We start from the raw sequence: 20,709 nt of genomic DNA on the forward strand, positions 1-20,709 counted from the left end.
CACGCGATGGCACAGGACACCAGCCTGTGCATCCCTGTGCTAACAGTGGCCTCTCAGCCGCATGGCAGAGCGGATTAGCAAATACGTGCAGCATCCAGCCCGCTCTGACAGCCGGCTCGATGCGGAGCTATGGCAGCTTCTCCCACCTCAGGGAGAACCCATGTCTTGCAGCTGACCTGCTGCCCGAGTGGGAAGAGCAGGGGCAGGCAGCGCTGAGCCCTCCTGGAAGGCAATGGGCAAAGCTCTCCTCCTGGAGAGGACAGATCCTCTTTGCTTCAACTTTTGGATTTATTGGGTTCCACTTTAACCCTCAGTCAGGAGCTGCGGAAAGAAAAATAACCGACACAGCAAGGTCAGAAAGCCCCATTACACGGCATATAATGATTTTCAGACTTGTCAATGCCCTTTCCAGGGCTTTGCAAATGCTTTGATTCAATTACAATAATGACCCTTTGGAAGAAGTGTATTAATCTCTGCTTTAGGCCAGAGCTGCCTTTCAAGGTGGTTTAATGTACACGTGGCGTGCTGGTGGGATGGTAAGTCAGGCAGGGGAGCTGCTGCCTCTGATGGAGGTGTTGAGGGGACTAGAACATCTCTCTTACTAGGAAAGGCTGAGGGACTTGGGTCTTTTCAGTCTGGAGAAGAGAAGACTGAGGGGAGATCTGATCAACGCCTATAAATTCTTAAAGGGTGGGTGTCAGGAGGATGGGGCCAGTCTTTTTTCAGTGGTGCCCAGTGGCAGGACAAGAGGTAACAAGCACAAAATTGAACATAGGGAGTTCCACCTAAAAATGAGGAGGAACTTCTTTCCTGTGAGGGTGGCAGAGCCCTGGAACAGACTGCCCAGAGACAGTGTGGAGTCTTCATCTCTGGAGACATTCAAAACCCGCCTGGACGTGTTCCTGTCCAACCTGTTCTAGGTGGACCTGCTCTGGCAGGGGGATTGGACTAGATGATCTCCAGAGGTCCCTTCCAACCCCTACCATTCTGTGAGAGCCAGGGGAAAAATATACCCTCCGCCAGAACCTGGTGCCTGGCAGGGTGGCCCTAAGCCTGACCCAGCAAGAGCCTAGATGTTCCTGGGGTGAATTCTGCAGGTTTGATGACAGTCTTTCTTTCTGGTGTAGATGAAAGTGCAGACAGCAAAGTGGGCAGGAAGTACATCAGTTCCCCTCAACTTTTGGTGATGTATCCAATATACCACCAGCTAGCAAAGGGGACAAAGATGGAAAGGGTCATAATCGCATTGATGAGTTATGGGCTGTCCTCAAGCACCTAAATGCTGTCATTTGCAAGTGGGGAAGGAGAAACCAAGGGAGTGATTTATTTCCTGTCACCAAGGAGGAGCAGAGCTGAGCCACAACTCAGATCTGCTGTCCTTTCTTATGGCTGTGCTGGTGGCTCTGAATAAAGGTTAGCCGTGTCCTGTACTTGGAGAACAAGAGCTCAGAGGAGGCGAGGAATCAGAAGAACGCTGCTCTTTTTTGAGCTGTGGATATTACTTATTAAATAGTGGTCTTCACTCATGTATCAAATCTTAAGGAATGCTGAGCATCCTTCAAACCTCGGCAAGGTTCCTGACAGCTTCAAAGGCACTCCATGGGATTTTGCCTAGGGATTATCAATACCCATGTGAATTTTTTTTTTTTTTTTTTCTGATTTCAACCTTAATCTGGGGCTGGGCCACAAATGGTGCAAAGGGCTGTTTGCAGGTCTTTTGACCTTGGGGCAACAACCACCTCTTGAGGAAGCCTGTTCCAGTGTTCGACCACCCTCTCAGAAAAGAAATGCTTCCTAAAGTCAAGTCTGAAATGATGGGCGAAGTGCCTCTTATCACAGTGTTCTCAGGAGTATTATGTTTGTGGGACAAAAATGGTTTTGGTTGTGGTTTTTTTTTTTTCATGTAGCTATAAAAAGAAACCCCCACCTCCACCCCTCTGCTTCTTGGAGGCTGCTGCATTTCTCTCTGCTCGGGCATCGGCATCTCAGAAGTATTGTCAGAAATGGCAATGCGGTGCTGGGTATTTCCCCACTTCCCAATTCATTTCCACCCAATTCATTCAGTTTACAAGTGCAAAAGATGCTTTTGCTAATTGCCGGCTCTGCCGGCTCCTCCTGGGAGCTGGAAAGCAGCTGAGGTTGTCCTGCCTGTTACATCTTTAGCAGCAGCAAAGAGCTGTTGCTGCAGTCTGTGAAACAGGACTTACATGACTCCTATTACTGTCGTGCCTGAGTATTTCACAGCCTTCAACTTGCTGTTACTGCAACTAGAGCTGAACAAAAAAACCTCCTTTTCTAGGTCACTTATAGTTTTGAAGTTTCTTTAGCATTTGCCTTTACCCAGATTAATGTTTTAGGAGAGTTTAGGTGAACAGAAAAGGCAGTGGTGGTCAAATGACGTGTCACTTTCCTTTTGAGGCTTTCACAGTTAAGATGGCTTCAAAATGCAGCAAAACTGACAGTAACTCTCAGAACATTTCTGCTGCTCTGAAGCTGGAGCCACGTGGGGACCTGCTCTCAGGTCCCCTGAACACGGGACTTGCAAGGAGCACTTCTGTTCTCCTGGCCTCCCTCCCAGGAGCACTCTCAGAAGAGGCGGCCGGGGAGCCCCCAGCTTGTGAGCAGTGCCTCTTCACTCTGACATCACTTGTCATCTCAGGAGACAAAGAAGGAAAGATCAAAGAGGAGGGTGGAGTGGGAGATGTCACATCCACTGTACGTTTGCCGCTCCATTCTGTTACCCTTGGGCAGGTAAAGGCTGGGACCAGCAACTTCATCACTTTGGTCCTACCCTGCCTGTCTACTCGCTGTTCAGTGCATGTGGAAGACCTTGATTCACAAGCCAGCAATGCTGGCAGGGTCATTTGGGTGGGCTGGGGAGAATACAGCAAGCACGTACCACTACACACCTTAGCACTGCCGTTTCCAACCTCTGTTTTTCCTTCAGGACTCCTAACAGTCAAACTAAATGTCTGGATCAACCTCATGCCCTCTACACACACACGCTTGGACCCCCTTTTATCTCCAGACCCTCTCTCCCCGACTGATTCTCTTTCCCCAATGGCTCCAGAAACTTCCTTCTCTGCAAAATCTTTGCTCTTTATTCCTTAGAGTATTATTGTTATTGACGATGCTCATTTGCTTCGCTCCTCTGGACATTCCCTCTCTCCCCACCTTCCCAGCTGGGGTGGAGAGAGCTGTAGCAGCAGGAATCCCCTGTATTTCCCTCTGCAATCCCAGGCTGATCTCCTCCTTTTGAGATTCCTGGCTCCAGGTGCCCAGCTTGGCTTTTGGAGACAACATTCTGGCAACGTGCAGCTCTGCTGAGCCAGAGGATAAAAGCTTCCTGCTGGAGTTCTGCATTTCATCTGCGGTGGTGATACTGGTTGGCTTATCCCCACGTTCCTTCCCTCCCCTGGGTCTTGGGAAAGAGAATACCAGGGTGGGTTCAGTGCATTTTGTTGTTATTGGCTTATAACCTGAGATTTCAGTGAGTCTCAGTGGGAATTCTGAGTTTCCCAGATTGGGAGCTATTGATTCTATCCGTCTCCCTCTGGCCTCTGGGGAAGGCTGTATCACAAGTCAGTGTCTTTGATTAGCAGGAGCTGGTTCGCACTTTGCAAGGACATTGCAGCCTGGAACAGGAGCCTAAGGTATCTGCACAGGTCTGCAGGAGGTGCAGAAGCAGGGCTTTAATGATCAGTCTGCCAAGGGAGAAGGCACTGATAGATGTGTTTGGTACTGGCATACGTGCATGTTATTGCTGGGCAGACTGGGGTGGATGGATGGACAGGAAAAAAGGACACTTCACCCCTAGGACCATGCCTTCTCCTGTGAGATCGGCAATTTCTGCAATAAAGGCCATTCCCGATGCTGCAAACTACAGCCAGGACAGCACAGACATTTTTCAGTATAAATTGCTTTAACCAGCACAGTCATCGTTTGCGCTGCCTTATAATTGGCAGGTATTTAATTAGCTGAGGAGTATTTCTGTGTCTTCCTATTAAGTGGGAGGTCAGAAACTCCCTGTCTGGTGAATACTCTTTGAGTCCCTCCAAAGCCTGTCCCCGCAACTCAGCTCAACGTCAGCCCATAAAATACATCAGAACAGGTCAGTGCAAGTTTGCACAGATGCTGCAACTTCTGTCCAGTTTGGAGAAGTCCGTTGGGTGTTGCCGGAGGTGTGAGATAAAACCTGGGTTTCTTGGGGAGCACCTCATCCTTTGTGTGGCCAGGATGGACAGAGAGAAGGCAGGATGGGGAGGAGGGAGAAGAGATCTTTAATGAAGAAACGTTGCTGGAAGGAGAGAGGTTTCCACCAGCCTGCATCTCTTAAAGCCATTTTCATTAGCAGAAAGTGGGTTTAAAAGGTTTTGATAGCAATCCCTCTTTGTGTAGAGTTCCAGGGGCTGGCAGAGTGTTTGGTTACCAGCGTAGCTTTGGTTAAATGTATTTTCAGCAGCAAAGCCGGGAAATGACTCCCCCCTCCTCCCCCGTGACCTGCTTTCCCGAGAAAAGCGCAAGCAGATCCGTGTGGCTCCGCTCGGCACCTGCTCCTTATTCCTTCTCTTTCCAAAATGCCAGGGTGCTATGTCTGTGGGTCAGGCACGTCTTTTCTCCCAGCTGGATCCATGGGCAGGGGAAAGGAAGAATTAGAGCAGACCTGACAACAGTCCCATAAAAAACTGCCCACGTAAAAACCTGGCAGGGAAACCTTCCAGCAGGAAAAACCTCTGCCAGCTTTGCAGGTCTGGGGCTGGATTTCTGTTTCAAAATCAAAAGGGAAGTTTGCTCTGCCGCTCTCTAGTTTCACCACGATCCCGAGTGCTGTCAGCGGCTTTCTCCATCCCCACATCCTCACTGCTGTCGAATTGTGACAAGGTACCCGTTCCCAGCAGCGTGGCTGGGGGCTGAAAGGTGATCGATGGATCCAGCCACCCGTCTGTTCCCAGCTGAGCAGCGCAGCCCCCGCTGCGGGATCTCTCGCCCCTCTCTCCCTCTGATTGATCTGGGTCCTGCCCCCCACCCCCCTGGGGAGCTGTTTACATCGACCCCCCACTGAGAAACCATCTGATCAGCACCCAGGAGGACTGGGAACGGGTTGTTCAAGGAGAGGGGGCAGCGGGATCTTAAACATCAGCGTTTATTTATCAGCACTTATTTAGCCACCAGTGCACCAGCCCCCTCACTGCATTAGCATCATCTTTATTTCCCAGAGGTTTCCTCCTCTCCTGCTAATGTAAATCCAAAGCAAACCCTCCAGTAGATTCCTTTATAAACCCACGTCAGTCAAGTCAGAAATCCCACTGGTCCCACCAGGGTGGGCTTTTGTGCTTTGCTTTACATTTGATTTACCCCCTCCCTCCCAAAACCTGTAACAAACTAGCACGTAAGGTGACAGGACATCTATAGCAGCTATAGGCACAGAATAACGATGAGAAGGCGGTGAGCAGCGCTGCAGCATCCCTGAACGGGGATCCAAATGTCCTTCAGGAACAGGCAGATGCTGCTTTCCAAAATTTGAACTGGGAAGAAGGGAGGCACTCCAAGCATCCAAGGGGCTGCTTTTGTCTGCTCCCCTTCCATAAATGCGCATTTTTGCGGAGTGCAGAGGAAAAAAGAGGCCAAAGGGAAGGGAAGGAGCGAAGGAAAGCACTGGCAGAGAAAAAAGTGCAGCTGGCTGAACTTATACTGACTAAACAGAGCATCACCCCTGTGTTCATGTACGTGTGTGTGCCAGCCTCTTGCTATCACCTGACTCTCTGAACCCCTCATGGCTTCTTGGGCCTTATTCAGAGCTCACTGATGCCCAGGTGTAGGCTTGAAGTGAGTCTTGATTTTGATTTTGGTGTTTGCTTGAACCATAGGATCATTGTGCCAGTATCGGCAAGGCTCAAAGCTCTGTCTCTCTGTCTGTCTGTCCGAGGAGCAGGGCTGGACCGTAAGAGGCCAACGCAGCCGGAAATAACCTGCTTTTATTGTGGTCTGTACAGCCACTAACAACTCTGTATGGCCCGGGAGGACCTTATTAGTAAGTTTGAAAGGCATGATAAAACCATTTCAGGGTTTTAAAAATGTTAATCCCACGCCTCCCCCCAGCTCAGTTCCTCCACCCCCTCTTTACTCTCCTGGAAACGGGGTATTAGATGCTCTACTGTAAGATGTGAGTTGCTTGTGCTAAAAAGGAGGTGGCAAAGCAAAAGTGACCTTTCTCCCGGCGATCCCAGGGTGGGGATGTGAAATGGTGCAAACACCTAATGTGCTGTGATGGAACAAGTGTCTTCTGCACCTGGGGGCAGAGCTGAAGGGTGACCTGCCTCACCTGCTCCCAGTTTGATGGGGATGTCGGCTGAGCTCTCTTTTGCTTTTGGCCACAAAGAAGCAGGAGTTCATTCTAAACTTCTATATCTTCTTGTCTCTTCCCCTCTTCTCTTTTTGAGGGGGCACAGAGGGAGGGCCATCTGTCAGTCTGTTTTTGGCAAATTTGGCCGAAACCACGACAGCGTGAAAGGTGCACTTCCGCTCCAAGCTTGCCCACCGGTCCTTTGGAGTTGTTTGGCAAGAGGTAGATTAGGAAATGCTCTGTGAAGAGCCCCAAAGGGCGCAGCAGCTCCTCAAGATTCAGAATAACTTCAAAATACCCCCAGAATTTGTTTGTACAGTGCCAAGCTCTTCTCATAGGTTTTCTTGCACCCCCTCCCTTTTGCCTCAGCCAAGACAGGACTTTCTCTTTTTTAAGGTGATTGCCTTTGCTTTGCTTTTAATTCCACTTCTCAGCTGGAAACACTGGAGCGTGAAGTTATCCAGAGTTCCCAGGTCCAGATATATCTGTTACTGCGATCCAGTCACATCTGTGAGGACTTTATTCTTAGGAGATTTGTGTGGGTTTTGCTAAGTGCATTGAAGTAATTTGTACCTTTAAAGGACTGCATCTCCCTCTTGGTTACGGTTAATCTTTAATCCAGCATCTTCATCTTTGCCTGCAGCACCTTAATTTGGCTTCTTGATTTAATTTCTTTTACCGTCTGCTACCTCCTCCTATTCCCAGCCCCTCTGTCATCTGCCTGATTTATTTTTCTTTGTCTCTTTATCCGCTAGCCCTGCACTCAGCCATTAAATTTTTCTGATTTAGGTTTCTGAGAAGCAGCGTACCCTGGAGCTAGTGTTTTGGTGGCGAGAGAGCCATCCTTCTTCTCAACCTGGCCCTGGGGCCTTCTGTGCTCTTGGAGACAGGGCTGGGACATCAACAGCAGTGTTTGTTTGCTGTTTTGTGAAGTGTTGCTTATAGGTAGACAAGAAGCAGCCCGTGTCTCCGTCCCTGACTTTGCCATGAAAAGTTGGGAAGAGCATCAAGATTGCCAGGGTCGTTTCAGAGAGGGGGAGGCCAAAAAAAATAGCACAAGTGACAGGGGATCTGGACCAGAGCTGGGAGTTGAAGGTTTTTCGTCAGAGCAATAACACACTTTCATCCTCCTCTTCCCTGTCAGTGGCACACACCAGAGTGATGTTCAAAATCTCCATGTTCAAACCTGCTGCCCTGTCATTGCCAGGGTTTGGTGTGGGCAGCCATGGAGTGAGGGTTGTGGTCATCTCCCCCTGCCAGCAAACCATCCTTCTGCTCCCCTGAGCTCTGACTGAGGGCTTGGGGGGAGCTCTGAGTCCTTTCAGGCTCTGTTTGGGTCATCTAGGAAGATGGAAGTCCTGAACTATATTTATAGTATATATTATAAAAAGTATATATTATAAATATCTAAAGGGTGGGTGTCAAGAGGATGGGGACAGACTCTTCTCAGTGGTGTCCAGCAATGGAACAAGGGGCAATGGGCACAAACTGGAACACAGGAAATTCCACTTCAACATGAAGGAAAACTTCGTCACTTCCAGGGTGCCAGAGCCCTGGAACAGGCAGCCCAGAGAGGTCATGGAGTCTCCTTCTCTGGAGATATCCCAAAGCCACCTGGATGCGTTCCTGTCCAGCCTGCTCTGGGTGACCCTGCTTTGGCAGGAGGGTTGGACTAGATGATCTCCAGAGGTCCCTTCCAACCCCTACAGTTCTGTAATTCTGGGAACTGAAAACAGGACATAGACATTGCCATGTCTGAGGCAGCCTGACCATACCCTGAAGAGGATGAGAGATATCTCTTACCAGGTGTTTGCATTGCTCTCCCTGCCTTTAAACCGCATTTGTACATCCTTGACTAGCCAAAGGGAGCGTTTTCAGCTTGTTAACTGCTGGCTGCAACCTCTTACATGTATTTTGGCATCTGGTACGCTGAGCAAAAAGCATTTACTACCTTGTTTCCCCATTCTTCCCAAGCCTCCTTTCCCATGAGACTTGAGCATGGGACCACAATGTCCGGGCGTAGAAAATGGTGTACTTTGCTAATGTGCTGGGTTCCTCAGAGGATTTTCCCTGAAATGATTACAGTACATACGACAAGGCTGCTGCTTATCACTTCAGTGCGCCGAGTATCGTTTTCTGTGTAACCAGGAAACCTCCCTGGTTTTTCAGAAATGATGGTAGGATGACTGGCTGCTGTACGAGGCAGAGAAAGAGGCTTGTCTGGACCACGTATGGGTTAATGCCTGTTGTGGAGCCACACCATTTTATAAACAGACAAGTGGAGTACCCATCTTTTGGACCGTGATCCAGTTTGAGTCTTCCTAGAATGAGAAGGACTGACAGCATAACCAGCCACAGGTTTTAACGTATCAGGCATCTCATGGTAATTGAGAAATTACAGCTGGAAAGCTGATAGGAAAGCTGAGAGGGTAAACTGAACATTTTCGTGTCCAGCTGGATCATACACTCTTTCTAGATATTTGCTAAAGCAGGGAATTTCAGGAGGGCTCCCGCAGTGTGGCACAAGTGTGTGGCAGCCCATCCAACGCAGTCCTGGCTCCCGTTCTTCTTTTGCGACATCAGCCAAAATATTTCCGTGCAAACTCCCCAGTCAAGGACACCCGAGGAGCTGCCCCTGGAGAGAACGGTCCTGCAAAGCCTGGATAAGCAGCTGTTAATGTCATCTAGGGGTGGGAGGGAGGCAGATATATCACTCACTGATTTCACCTTGTCCTCTGTTGGAAAGGAGCCCTACAAGATAATGAGATCAGGCATCTTGCTGCTCATCTTTCCATTCCCCTGTTGTCCCACTGGTACAGTTCCCTCCATTCAGGAAGGTCAACTTGTGAAAGTCCCAACCTCTGATGATGTTACTTTCACAATAGCTCCTCTTTTCACCTTTTTCCCAAGATGTCCATGATATCTAATGAACTCTCTATTTCTTTGATTTTCCAGTGTGGCAGGAAAGCTTCAGTGGGGCAACTTTGCCCAAAAATAAGATCAGGAGATATGGCCTGGGCTTCTTGCATCGGAGAGATTCCAGAAATGCTGCAACGATGCTTTTAGCTCTGGATAGCGATAACAAGTTTAAGAGCAGAGGCTAAAGTCTTGGAGGGATAAAACATTGGTCTATTGTGGAAAGTAGTCCAAGGTCATCTTCTGCAGTTGCTGACAGTTGAGCTGACCTGATGATACCAGTGCTTGCAGTGTAGCTAAATCTGAGAACGATTTCTCTTTTTTCTTAACGCCATGAAGTCAAGGGATTATAGGGAGCTGCAGGCTTTTCTGTTTCGATTTCACAAGGTTCTGTAGAGGATCTTGAAAATGTCACCCTTTTAAAGGAGAAAATCCACAAGACAGAGAGACTTCAAATACGCTATACAAAACCCAAAACCCTCATGATACTTCAAGCCAAATTCCTGATGTTGTGTGTAAGTTAAGCTGTGATACCGTGGAAAAGATCAGATCTCTTATTTATTAAGCAACTACTAGAACTGGGGTAAGGAAGGAGTATTTCTCCAGGCTCAATGAGCAGGAGCTATTGAACTGGTTTCCTCTGCAACATGATTATTATGACATCCCACAAGGATTTTCACATTTTGTTCTGTTTTAAGGACACTAACAGTGTCTGTGGTTTCTCCATTTCTTCTCTACGGCCCATGGTAGTCCATGGTGTCAGGTCTTCAGCATTAAAGCTTTGAAGTTAGAGGCATGTATTGAGGATTGTTCGGTGGTTTACTGTGTAGGACACGTGGGGCAGAGGGGTCTTTCTGGGGGTCCATCCTGATGAAACATCTGTCCTGTGGCTGCCTTTGGAAAGGAAGTTTGGCAGGGAAGTACAAGAAAATTGAGTATGGACCCATTGCCAAGTTCTTCTGTCCCATCCCCAACCTTCCTTGTGCGCTGAGGCAGGTCTTTGGAGATCAAGGTATGGTGCAAACTTCGTCTGCAAGAGATGATGTCTGCATTTCAGGCCTTCTTCTGGAGCTGTGAAGCGGGAATGTACAGGGAGAGAGTCCTCATTAATTATCAACCACATGCTCTGCGTTTTAAACAGTGATCCAAAGCCCAGGAGGCTGATGATGGTGGGAAGTGCTGAGCTTCCTCTCCAGTGGGACAGCGTGGCCTTCTGATGAGAGTCATTACAGCTCAGCGTCAGCTGTATTTATGGTGTCTGAAAAGATTATCTCCAGATAATCTTACGGATATTTAGCCAGCCATATGCTTTCTTTCAATGGTAATATGTATTTCTTTGTGCGCTTTAACATTGTTTATGTTAATTAAGGCTTCAGACTGGATGCTGCATATGGGCTGTTTCATTTTTTTTCTGGGGCTAATTTGCTGATAGTAAGTAACCTTGTCCCCTGCAAAATGCTCCAATTCAGTTAGCCGTGATTATGAATTTACAGCTGGGAAAAGGCCTTGCTTTTAAGCTCCTTATAACTTTCTCGTCCTGTCCCTCCACCCCTCCTCCCCTCCACTCAAAAAGAAAAAGACCTGGAGGAAATCCCAAATATCCCTTATTTTCCATAGGTCATGAATCTTTTCTTAAATCACCACTGTCTTAATTTTGCCTGTGTCAGTTCTGAAGTAAATCAGCTGAAAAAACCTGGAATTAGGGGCGTCTGAAAAAAAAAAAAATTAATATTCCTACTCTGATTTAATTTTCCTTGCACCAAGCAATGGGATCAATAGTAGGCTTTTTTTTTTTTTCCTTTTTTTTTCCATTTTCATTGTTTTTTCTAAAGAGCTAATTTAATAATAGTTGCTAATCTAATTATTGATTCTTTCCTACTGGCGGAAAATTGTTTCGTTCAGTGCCAGGTCTGTGCTGTCGGGGTAGAGGTGAGAAAAAGGGCATCAGCACCAAACAAAAAGCATAAGGAGACAGAGCGATCTCAGCAGTTGAGCATAACATTTTAGAGTGGCTCCAGCAACCTGTTGGGTTTTTTTCTTCCTGTGAAGAAACCAGGGAACCCAGCCAGAGGATGTATGGATGCAATGTTGCTCAGTAGTTTCAGGAGTGACTTGCTTACTCCAAAGACCGGAGCGCTGTTAGTGCCCTCATACAGGACTGTGTCCATTCGCATCTCCTTTGTGTGCCTCAGTTTCCTTATCTTAGAATCATAGAATGGTTTGGGTTGGAAGGGACCTTTGAAGGCCATCTAGCCCAACACTCCTGCAATGAGCAGGGACATCTTCAACTAGACCAGGTTGCTCAGAGCCCTGTCCAAGCAGAACTGCAATGTTTCCAAGGATGGGGCATCTCCCACCTCTCTGGGTAACCTGGCCAATCTAGTCTAAGTCTCCCCTCTTTTAGTTTAAAGCCATTAACCTTTGTCCTATCGCTACAGGCTCTGCTAAAAAGTTTAGAAAAAGTCTTTTTTTATAAGTCCCCATCAGGTACTGAAAGGCTGCAAGAAGGTCTCCCTGGAGCCTTCTTTTCTCCAGGCTGAACCCCCTCAACTCTCTCAGCCTGTCCTCACAGCAGAGGGGCTCCAGCCCTCAGATCATCTTTGTGGCCTCCTCTGGACCTGCTCCAACAGGTCTATATCCTTCTTATGTTGGGGACCTCAGAGCTGGACGGAGTACTCCATATGAGATCTCCCCAGAGTGGAGCAGAGGGGCAGAATCCCTGCTGCTTTTGATGTAGCCCAGGACGCGGTTGGCTTTTTGGAGCTGTGAGTTAAATGAGGTTGATGACTCTTGAGTTCTTTGAAATGAGTGTAGGAAAAGTGCTGGGCAATCAGTTCCTGCGTTGGAGCTCCAGTTTTCATTCAGATTGGTTTACACAGGTCTCACCAAACTGGTGCAACACTTCACATTCAGAGATGCAGAAGTGCATGATTTTTCTAGGACGATGGGTTTCGCTCCAGTAAGCCTAGACTCACTCGCTGGATGTGTGAGATGTCTCGCAGGATTTTTAGCAGTGTAACTGAGAGCTCAGCCTGGCTTTGAATCAGTGGATTGATCACAGAAAGGCAAAATTATCTCTTGGATAATAGGGTGACCCTTGTGAAACAGTTGTGCAGCTTTTATTCGGTTCTTTTATCCAGTCTAAACTAACCAAAGCATGATTATTGCTTTGGCATTGACAGACTCCAAAACTTCCCGAGCAGCTAGAGTGTTAAAGATGATTGATTTTAGCCCATATTTAACTTAGTGTTTAACTTACTTCAGTGTTTACCTGTCTAGTGTAAGATCCTTTGTAACTGTTTTAGCAGCCAATCAAAGATTTATTTTAATTTTTATTTTTTTTAATCAGCCTTTTTTTTCAAAAGGTGCAAGAGTTTTCATGTCCCTTTTTCCCGGGAACCATCCGCTTTATAATCAGACCCTGAGGTCCTGCAGAAACGGTGATTTTGACACACTTTGCTGGAGCAAAATGATTGTACGTTTTTTTCGGTCCTGAGCTATTGTGCAGAGCCAAAGTGTTTGAAAGGCGCTCTGGGGCAGCCTTTGGCTGGAAATGAAAATTGCTTTTGGGAATCCCACAAAAAGGATTAACTTTGACTTCATCTCTGGTTCGTTCTCCAAATTAATAATCAATCTGCCAGCTGGACCCGTGCCAAGCACTTGCCTGACCTGCCTGGTTAGCGAGAGGGGAATGGCCCGCGTGAAGCAAGAAGTAGCAGAGATCCACAGAATCATTGAGGTTGGAATAAACCCCTGGAGGTCGTTTATATTATTTACGTCTTGAATCTATATCCCATTTTTAAAGTGTTTTTCTAATCCATCCCTCTTCCCACAACAAAGGCTCTCCATTTGTGCAAATTCCTATTCAGAACAGCATTTCTATTTAAGAAAGTCCTTAAGCATGTGCTTAGCTCCTATTTAAATCTACAAGACAGTGCTTAATTGCTTTTTCCCATCAAGTGCTCAAATAATGTTCATAGCCATGTTGTAACATATGGTGGAACATTTTCTTGTGGAACATCATTGGAATTACACTGGAGATAAATCTGACCGTAGACGGTAGAGACAGAACCAACTTGTCAGGTTTCCTGCTAACCCTTCCAGTACAATGTTTTTTACGCCAGTCTGGTTTGGGGATTTCTACAATTCCTCTTTGACTGGCTTGTAATCAGTCTGACTACACTGTTCTCTAATATTCTGCCCACGTTTTCCCTTTAGTGCAGTTCCTCTTTCTTCCCTCCCCTCTCGAGACCGCCTGGAAATAATTCTGCTTCCTTATTAGTGTACCTGGATTCAATATTTGTGCATAACTCAAATTCTGCTCTTTTTCCTTGCCACCAAGCTGCAAACATGGGTTTTCCATTACAAACCCAGTGTAATTTTTCTGCAGAGTGAAAGGTTTTGCTGGGAAGATAAAGGCTCAGCACTGATGTACAGATGAAACCTGTACACACAGGCAGGTACACACAAAAACACACACACCTACCTCCCCTTAAGGACCTGTTCATTAAAATCCCATTTGCTTCTGCAGCTTTTAATCAGGTCCATGCTGGAAATATTGTGCATACAAATATGCGATATCCCCTTGGTGTGATATCCCTGTTCTGTGATTTGAACAGATCCCAGTGAAACAGTCTTTGTATCACAAAACTCAGCCATTGAATCATTTAGGATTTGAATTCTGCCCTGAACTATGAGGCTTTTTGGTAATATTTGCTGCCTGTTCTGGGCAGAACACTATCTGCATCCAAGAAGACAGAAACCCCCTCAGATGTGATTCCCTGGACCATGGAGATATCCCATTAGAACTCTCTTGGTGGTATTCAATGTGTCATCTGCAGTAGATGTTGCTGGACAGGCTCAAACATTCAGCAACCATGAGTGGCACCACCCAAAATCACAAGACTGGCTTTATTCACCTGATTTCACAGGAATACAGCTGTGATTGTGAACCCTTCCAGTTGCAAAGGAGTTGCAAAACTTTTAGGAGTTTCTCAGCAACCACGTGAATTAGAAATCAATTTTAAAATAAAGAAACACAGAAGCCAGGATTGAAGGAAGGCTCATAATATCATTTCCACACTGGGAATGAGGCGATGGTGGCACCTCAACTAGGTGCCACAAGTGAAGCGATGAGCAAAGCTTTGGATCACGTATCAGTCAGCCTTTGTGATGGTGTAATGCCCAAGAAACGTTTCTCTCAGCTCTCTGAAGACTGAGCTTAGCTGCCTTCTTGCCTCATGGTATCACGTGGGCAGTGAAAAGAGGCTGGTGACTCTTCTGGCATGTCCTCCTACCTGCAGGTACATTCCCCCAGCCCAGCTACAAGCCACGTCCCCAAAAGGGTGCAGAGGTGTCTGCATCAAAAGGATTGCAGGGCAAAGAGAATAGGTAATTAAAAAGGTTTGCAAAGAGGAAGGAAAGGATGAGAGAAGAGTTATTCTTCTGAGGAGCTTAAAACTGGAGGAATGGACATGCTCTTTGGAGCACCCAGCATTTGAATATTTAGAGAAGTTTAATAACTGGTAATAATCAATTAATAATGGTAGTAATGAAGGCCAGGTTTTCATTTGCTATTAAATGGCATAGCTGGACTTATGCTGAGATGATTTACACCAAGTTTCTGACTCAGCACATCCCACAGCACCCATCCTTCATGTGATTTATAGTCGCTTTTAAAGTAAAAACTGGATGGCTTTGATCCAGTTGATTTCTTTGAATCCAAAGGGATAAATAAGCAGGCATCAGACCAGGTTTGTAAGAGCAAAGGGCAGTTATTATAATTATTTTTTTTTTTGCCTTGATATCGTTATGCTCTCTTTCTGTCTGTGCGTCTAGAAATGGGTATCAGACCATGCCAAGTGTGGCGTTGGCCCCGTATAGACTTTATTCCGATATTGCGTTCACTGCTGTACTGTCAGCTTCTCTGCCCTGAGAGCGGGAGACCAGGCACAGCATCTTGGGAGTGGTATTTGTTTTCTGACACCTTCCCTGGGCTTTTCTGGTTTGGTAGGTTCTCTGATTTCTTTTGCTTTTTCTTTTTTCCCCTCTTTTTTTCTTTTTCTTTTTTTTTTTTCCCCCACTTTTTTTTCTTTTCTTTTCTTCTTTTCTTTTTTTTCCCCCTTTTTCTTTTGGATGAGGTTACTTCTGTTGATGCACAGCCCGGATCTGTCCTAGTCTGCTCTGAAAGCTGATCAATGGGTAAAGCTGGGCTTCGGGGTTGAAAGCGATGTTAAGGCAATCGTATTCACACATTTCGAGAGAGTTCAAATCGCTTGGGGGCAGGGGGTGTACGTATGTGTCAACGTATACGTATTCGACGTTTTAAGAATGACAGCTTTAAACATGTCTATTTGTTGTGAAAACCTGCTTAAACAGAAAAAGTTCAGGATAATTAGGAGCCGTTTTAAGAGCACTTTTCCAGATATCCACAAACCCATAAACGAAAAAAGATAACCAGAGCATTAAAAAAAATCCAACTAAAAAAAAACCAAACAACAAAAAAACACCAGGCAAAGACAAATAATCCAATATCTACAAAAAACCAACAACAGTCTGTTTTAGAGGGAAAGTAAAAGCTGTTGTAGAGATATGGACAAAGGATAAGTTGATAGCAAGCATTTCAAATTAAAAGCTTGAAAAAGATAAGAGAAAAAAAGGATGTAAGAATTTTACTGTTCAGGATGGTTAAAATGAATAAAAAGGACAATTTAGAGTGTACTAAAACCAAAATAAATCCTAATGGTATTGGTTTGTTACTAGCTAGAAATGACAGATTTATTTATAATAATGCAGAAATTTCAATAAACGCCTGTATTCTGTAATTGGAAGAGAGCCTGGTTACTTAATCCACATCCCAGGCTAATGAAACACTTCTCATTACACCAGCAGCTAGAAAACATGCTATACATCATCTAATAAAGTAAGATGTTTTTAAGAGAAACGAAACGGAGCAATTTCTCATGCAAGAGCGTTAGAAGAGCAGGTTAAGGCTAATTGGGGATCATTGCTCTCTAGTTAAAAAAGGGTGGAAGCGCTCCCAAAATCCGGAGAGTGTCTGTAAAGCACAACGGCTTCACTCCAGAGCCGCCCGCCTCACGTCTGTCTTCGGCACAATAACACACCATCTGATACGGGATCCAAAAAATTAGGGGATTGTGGGTAATATTATGCTTATAATTGAATAATAGCATGCTCATTAAAACGGAGAAATTAATAGCAATCAACTTATGGAAAATAGATCTTGTCAAGCGAAATTAATATTTTCTGTGAGAATACATAGCTGGTTGGTGGAGTCTGAGCATTTGTCATTATTTGTACACATCATAAAAAAGGCATTTGTCTTTGGTGACAGTGAACAAACAGAATGAGTGGCTAATGAAGTTCTTGGAAATATAGGCGGTATGTATAGAGGAGAATATAGAATTCGTATTCCTTGTGAGATTGGCCTTGGATCTCTCAGACCTTTCCAAGGAGGATGCTGGTGGATTGCAGAAGGTGCATGGATGAGACCAGAGAATGATACCTGATCCTGAGGGTCCCTAGGAGATGATGTGACTTAGCTTCGTGAAGAGCTGACCGCCCAGGGAAAACAGATTTCTGTCCCATCAGCTTGAGGGACGTGCAGGAGGGTCCAGCCATTTAGAAAGCCCTGGATGGGGGCCAGAAAAAAACCTGCTCTGTGTGTTACCGACAACGTCTCCAGTAAAATTAGTTTGGCTTTTTATTTTTACTAAAATAAAGGACTTTACTGAAAAGTCCTTTAGTCCCAAAGGGAGATAATTCGTGAAGGCTCAATGTCATGTGTTAAACTGGATCCAAGCAGATCATCACAACAGAATCGGCAGCACGTGTTGCTGCTCTGTTGGTAGCCAGCCCGTTCCTTGCAGGGTGGTGGAGGAAGGCGGAGGGAGGCTCTGTCTCGCTGCGTGAGGAACAGGTCTGTGTGTGCACAGAGTCGAGACCTGCAAAAAAACCTTCTCCACAATTCAAGGCAGGTCTGCTGGAGTCAGCAGACTACAGAGAAGTCCAAGCCATCTGTGATACACCTAAGGCTGCCGAGCAGCTTGGCTCCATCTGGAGCCGCCTTGAGCTTGCTGCTGGCATTCTTGCCTAGGTCCCCTCCTCTGAGGATGGTCAGATGTGGATAGGGGACATCTTACACCCATGTTCCTCCACTGAAGGCATACGGCCCTTTTGCTCTGCCTCCACATCCTGTCCCAGGTTCCAGTGAAGCCCAGGTTATCCATATGGATCCTGACCTTCTCCCCATCCATTGCATTTGCACCCCATATGTGACCACGTTTCAGGAGAGTGGTCTGGACAAGACACAGAAGCATTGGGTGGAAAATTACTGTATTTTGGGGGTGATGACTGTACCCTGGCATGTGAGCCACAGCGTGAGATTCCCCTTTTCTCTGGCTTAGCCTTTAGTGCTCCTGTGGAGGTGGGGCTGCAGTAACTTTTCCCGATGAAACCATCCCATCTGTGGGACAATGGCTAACTTCACATGGAGCCTTTCCCACCTATGACCCTCTGCTGCTCTTCCCCACCCTGAAAGGATGCCATGAGAAAGCAGGGACTCTGTCCCTTTGATCTCTTGATGTCTCTCTGGCCATCAGGCAGGGATGCCATGCCTGAAGCTCTGGGAGCACAGGAGAGGTCTGAGGGGGGTCCTGTCATGGACTATGGAGACCCTGGCCCCGGAGAGCTGGGGGGAAGGACAGCTTAGGGGGTTGGGGTAAGGAGAAGGAGAGGCTGGTGCCTGTGGGGTAATTGAGGGGGGTGGTGGGGAAGGTGTCGGGCAGGGATGGAGTCACATATTGGGGTAACTGGTGGGGGAGGTCTATATGGGTCAGTGAGATGAGGAGGGGACATCTATATGGGGTGTGGTGCAGGGGCACAGGGATGTATATGGGGTGAGGGATGGGGCTATGGGGAAGTGAGGTGTGTATTAGGTCTGTGGGACAGGTCTATAGGGTTATGCCTGCATAGATGGGATATGTGGGACAGGACTATAGGGTTAGGGAGGGGTGTTTGTGTCACATAGGACAGGACTATAGGATTGTTTAGCCATGTATGGTGTGCGTGTCACAGCGCTATAGGGTTATGCATCCACGTAATGGATGTGTGGGAGAGGTCTATAGGGTTATATATCCTTATATGGCATATGTGGGACAGGGCTATAGGGCTATGCATCCATATATAGGATATGTGGGACAGAGCTATAGGGCTATGCATCCTTACATGGGATGTATGTCGCAGGGTTATAGGGTTATGTATCCACATAGTGGGTGTGTGGGAGGGGGTTATAGGGTTAGTGGGGTGTATATGCGGTATGTGGGACAGGACTATAGGGTTATGCATCCATTTATAGGATACATGGGACAGAGCTATAGGGTTATGCATCCTTACATGGGATGTATGTCACAGGGTTATGGGGTTATGCATCCACATAGTGGGTGTGTGTTACGTGGTTATGTGTGCATATATGGGATGTATGGGCTATAGGGTTAGGGAGTTGTATGTAGGGGAAAGTGAGGCAGGGTAGCCCTAAGGGGTGGCGGGGGACTTTTACATGGGTGGGGGGCGATGAAGGGGTCAGAGAGGTGACCCGGGGGGTGGACCAGGACCAGGACCGGTACTAAGAGATCCAGGTCCCGGGGGAAGGGAAGGGGGGGTGGGTGGTGGTGGGTGATGCTGAGGGTGGCCGGGAGGCGGCGGGGGGCGCGGTGCCCTCTCCCCGCCCGCCCTGACGGCCGCTCTCCCTCTCTCTCTCTCTCTCTCTCTCCCCGCTCCACCGCCCCGTCCCTCCCTCCCTCCTTTCCTTCCTCCCTTCCAGCCGAGCCTCCGCCTCCGCCTCTCCGCCCGGCGCCTGGTCCTGGCGCGGCTGCCGAACGGTCCCGCTCGACGCCTCCCGGACCAAGTGCCTGTGTGACCGGCTCTCCGCCTTCGCCATCTTAGCCCAGCTCAGTCCCGACATGGTGAGTCGCCGCGGAGGGAGGAGCAGAGGGGAGAAGGAAGGGGGACACGCACACACACCCCCCCACACACACACACACGCGGTGTGGGGGGAGAAGGGAAAATAAAGAGGGAGGGAAAGGGACGCGACCGGGATGGAGCGGAGCATCCTCGGCCGTGCGGCTTTTGGGGTACCGCGTACCTGGGGGGGAGAGGCGGAGGGGACAGATCCCCAGCCCCCGTGGCGACAACACCGTGAAGCTTTGCATCACCCTCCCCCTTCTCCCCCCCCCCCCCGGCGCCCTTCCTCTCCCCTTCCCCTCGCCCCTGACCGCAGCTTTGCGGGGGGGACACACACACACCACACACATTGGGGCTGCTGCTGCACTGCTTCCCCCTTTTCCTCCCATCCCTCCATCCCTGCGCTGTGTGTTTGAAATATAAATACCGTTAAACGTGGGGGGCGATCAACCCCCGCCGGGCGTGTTCACTCCCGGGGGCTCCCCACGCACGAAACCTTCGCACGTGTCTTATTTTGAGGGGGAGGAATCGCCCCTCGCCGCCTCCCTTCCCTCCCCTCCGCAGCTCGACCGTGTCGTGCCCCCCCCCCCCCCCTCCTCCCTGCCTTGGGGACTTTCTCACCTCCCCACGCTTTTTTAGGGGTGAGGGGGTGTCCCCGCTCTGGAATAAAGGGCCGTGGAGGGGAAGAGTTGGGAAGTTTTGGCCGCTGTCGGTGACATGAAGCCGGTGCCGCGTCTCGGACGGAGCCTCCGGAAAAAAAAAAAAAAAAAAAAAAAAAAAAAGTGCAAGATTCCTAGAAATTATCACTGGGCGGCTGCACCCTGAGTCAGAGATGGGGTCACCAAAGGCGACCCCAGGGTGGTCAAAAGGGGCATCACAAGCTCCTCTCTTCCACCTTGTGCTTTTTTTTTTTTTTCTTCTTTTTTTTTTTTTTTTTAAGTAGTTCATCCCTTTTTGGACAGTTCCCAGGTTCGCAGAGCAAAGCTCCCCTCCCTTCCACCTAGCGCTTCTCCATCTGCCTGGGCACTGGGAGTTACTGGGCCCTTGCAATTATTTACTAATTATGCCTTGCTTGTTAAATGCTGGCTTAATTCAGCGAAAGGGGAGGGGAAAGGAAGAAAGGAAGGGTGATGGTGGTAAAGGGAGGGGGGGGATCACATTTTCCAAGATGAAGGTTTGGTTTATTATTAGAAACACTAATGTATTTGGTCCACTAGTTACCATGGAAACAACATCTGCACTGAAGTGGTTTTAAAGACACAGTGTTGGTTGTATTTGCCCGGGCCCTGTGCAGGCCCAGCCACTACAGGGTTGTGAAATGGGCTTTGGGGCGTCGGGTAGAGCCACTCTTGGGGTCCTCTTGAGAGAGGCACCAAGCTTCTGCTCTCGGTAGAGATGCGCCGGTTGAAGGATGCTTGAAAGTAGGACCAGGACTGGGTTCCCGCTTGGAAGGGACCCGGAAGGAGCTG

The 20,709-nt window shown here is 47.8% G+C and overlaps 1 protein-coding gene across 1 annotated transcript in view; it reads left to right on the top strand.

Annotated features, from left to right (window-relative positions):
• ADGRB1 (adhesion G protein-coupled receptor B1) overlaps positions 1 to 20,709 on the top strand; it is a 203,992-nt gene that overhangs the window by 96,424 nt on the left and 86,859 nt on the right. Inside the window, exon 17 of the mRNA XM_074146079.1 lies at positions 19,101 to 19,242. Within this exon, the coding sequence (XP_074002180.1) occupies positions 19,101 to 19,242 (142 nt within the window). The remainder of the gene's footprint in view (positions 1 to 19,100; positions 19,243 to 20,709) is intronic.

Source organism: Numenius arquata, chromosome 3 (genome assembly GCF_964106895.1).
Source record: "Numenius arquata chromosome 3, bNumArq3.hap1.1, whole genome shotgun sequence".
Lineage (NCBI taxonomy): Eukaryota > Metazoa > Chordata > Aves > Charadriiformes > Scolopacidae > Numenius > Numenius arquata.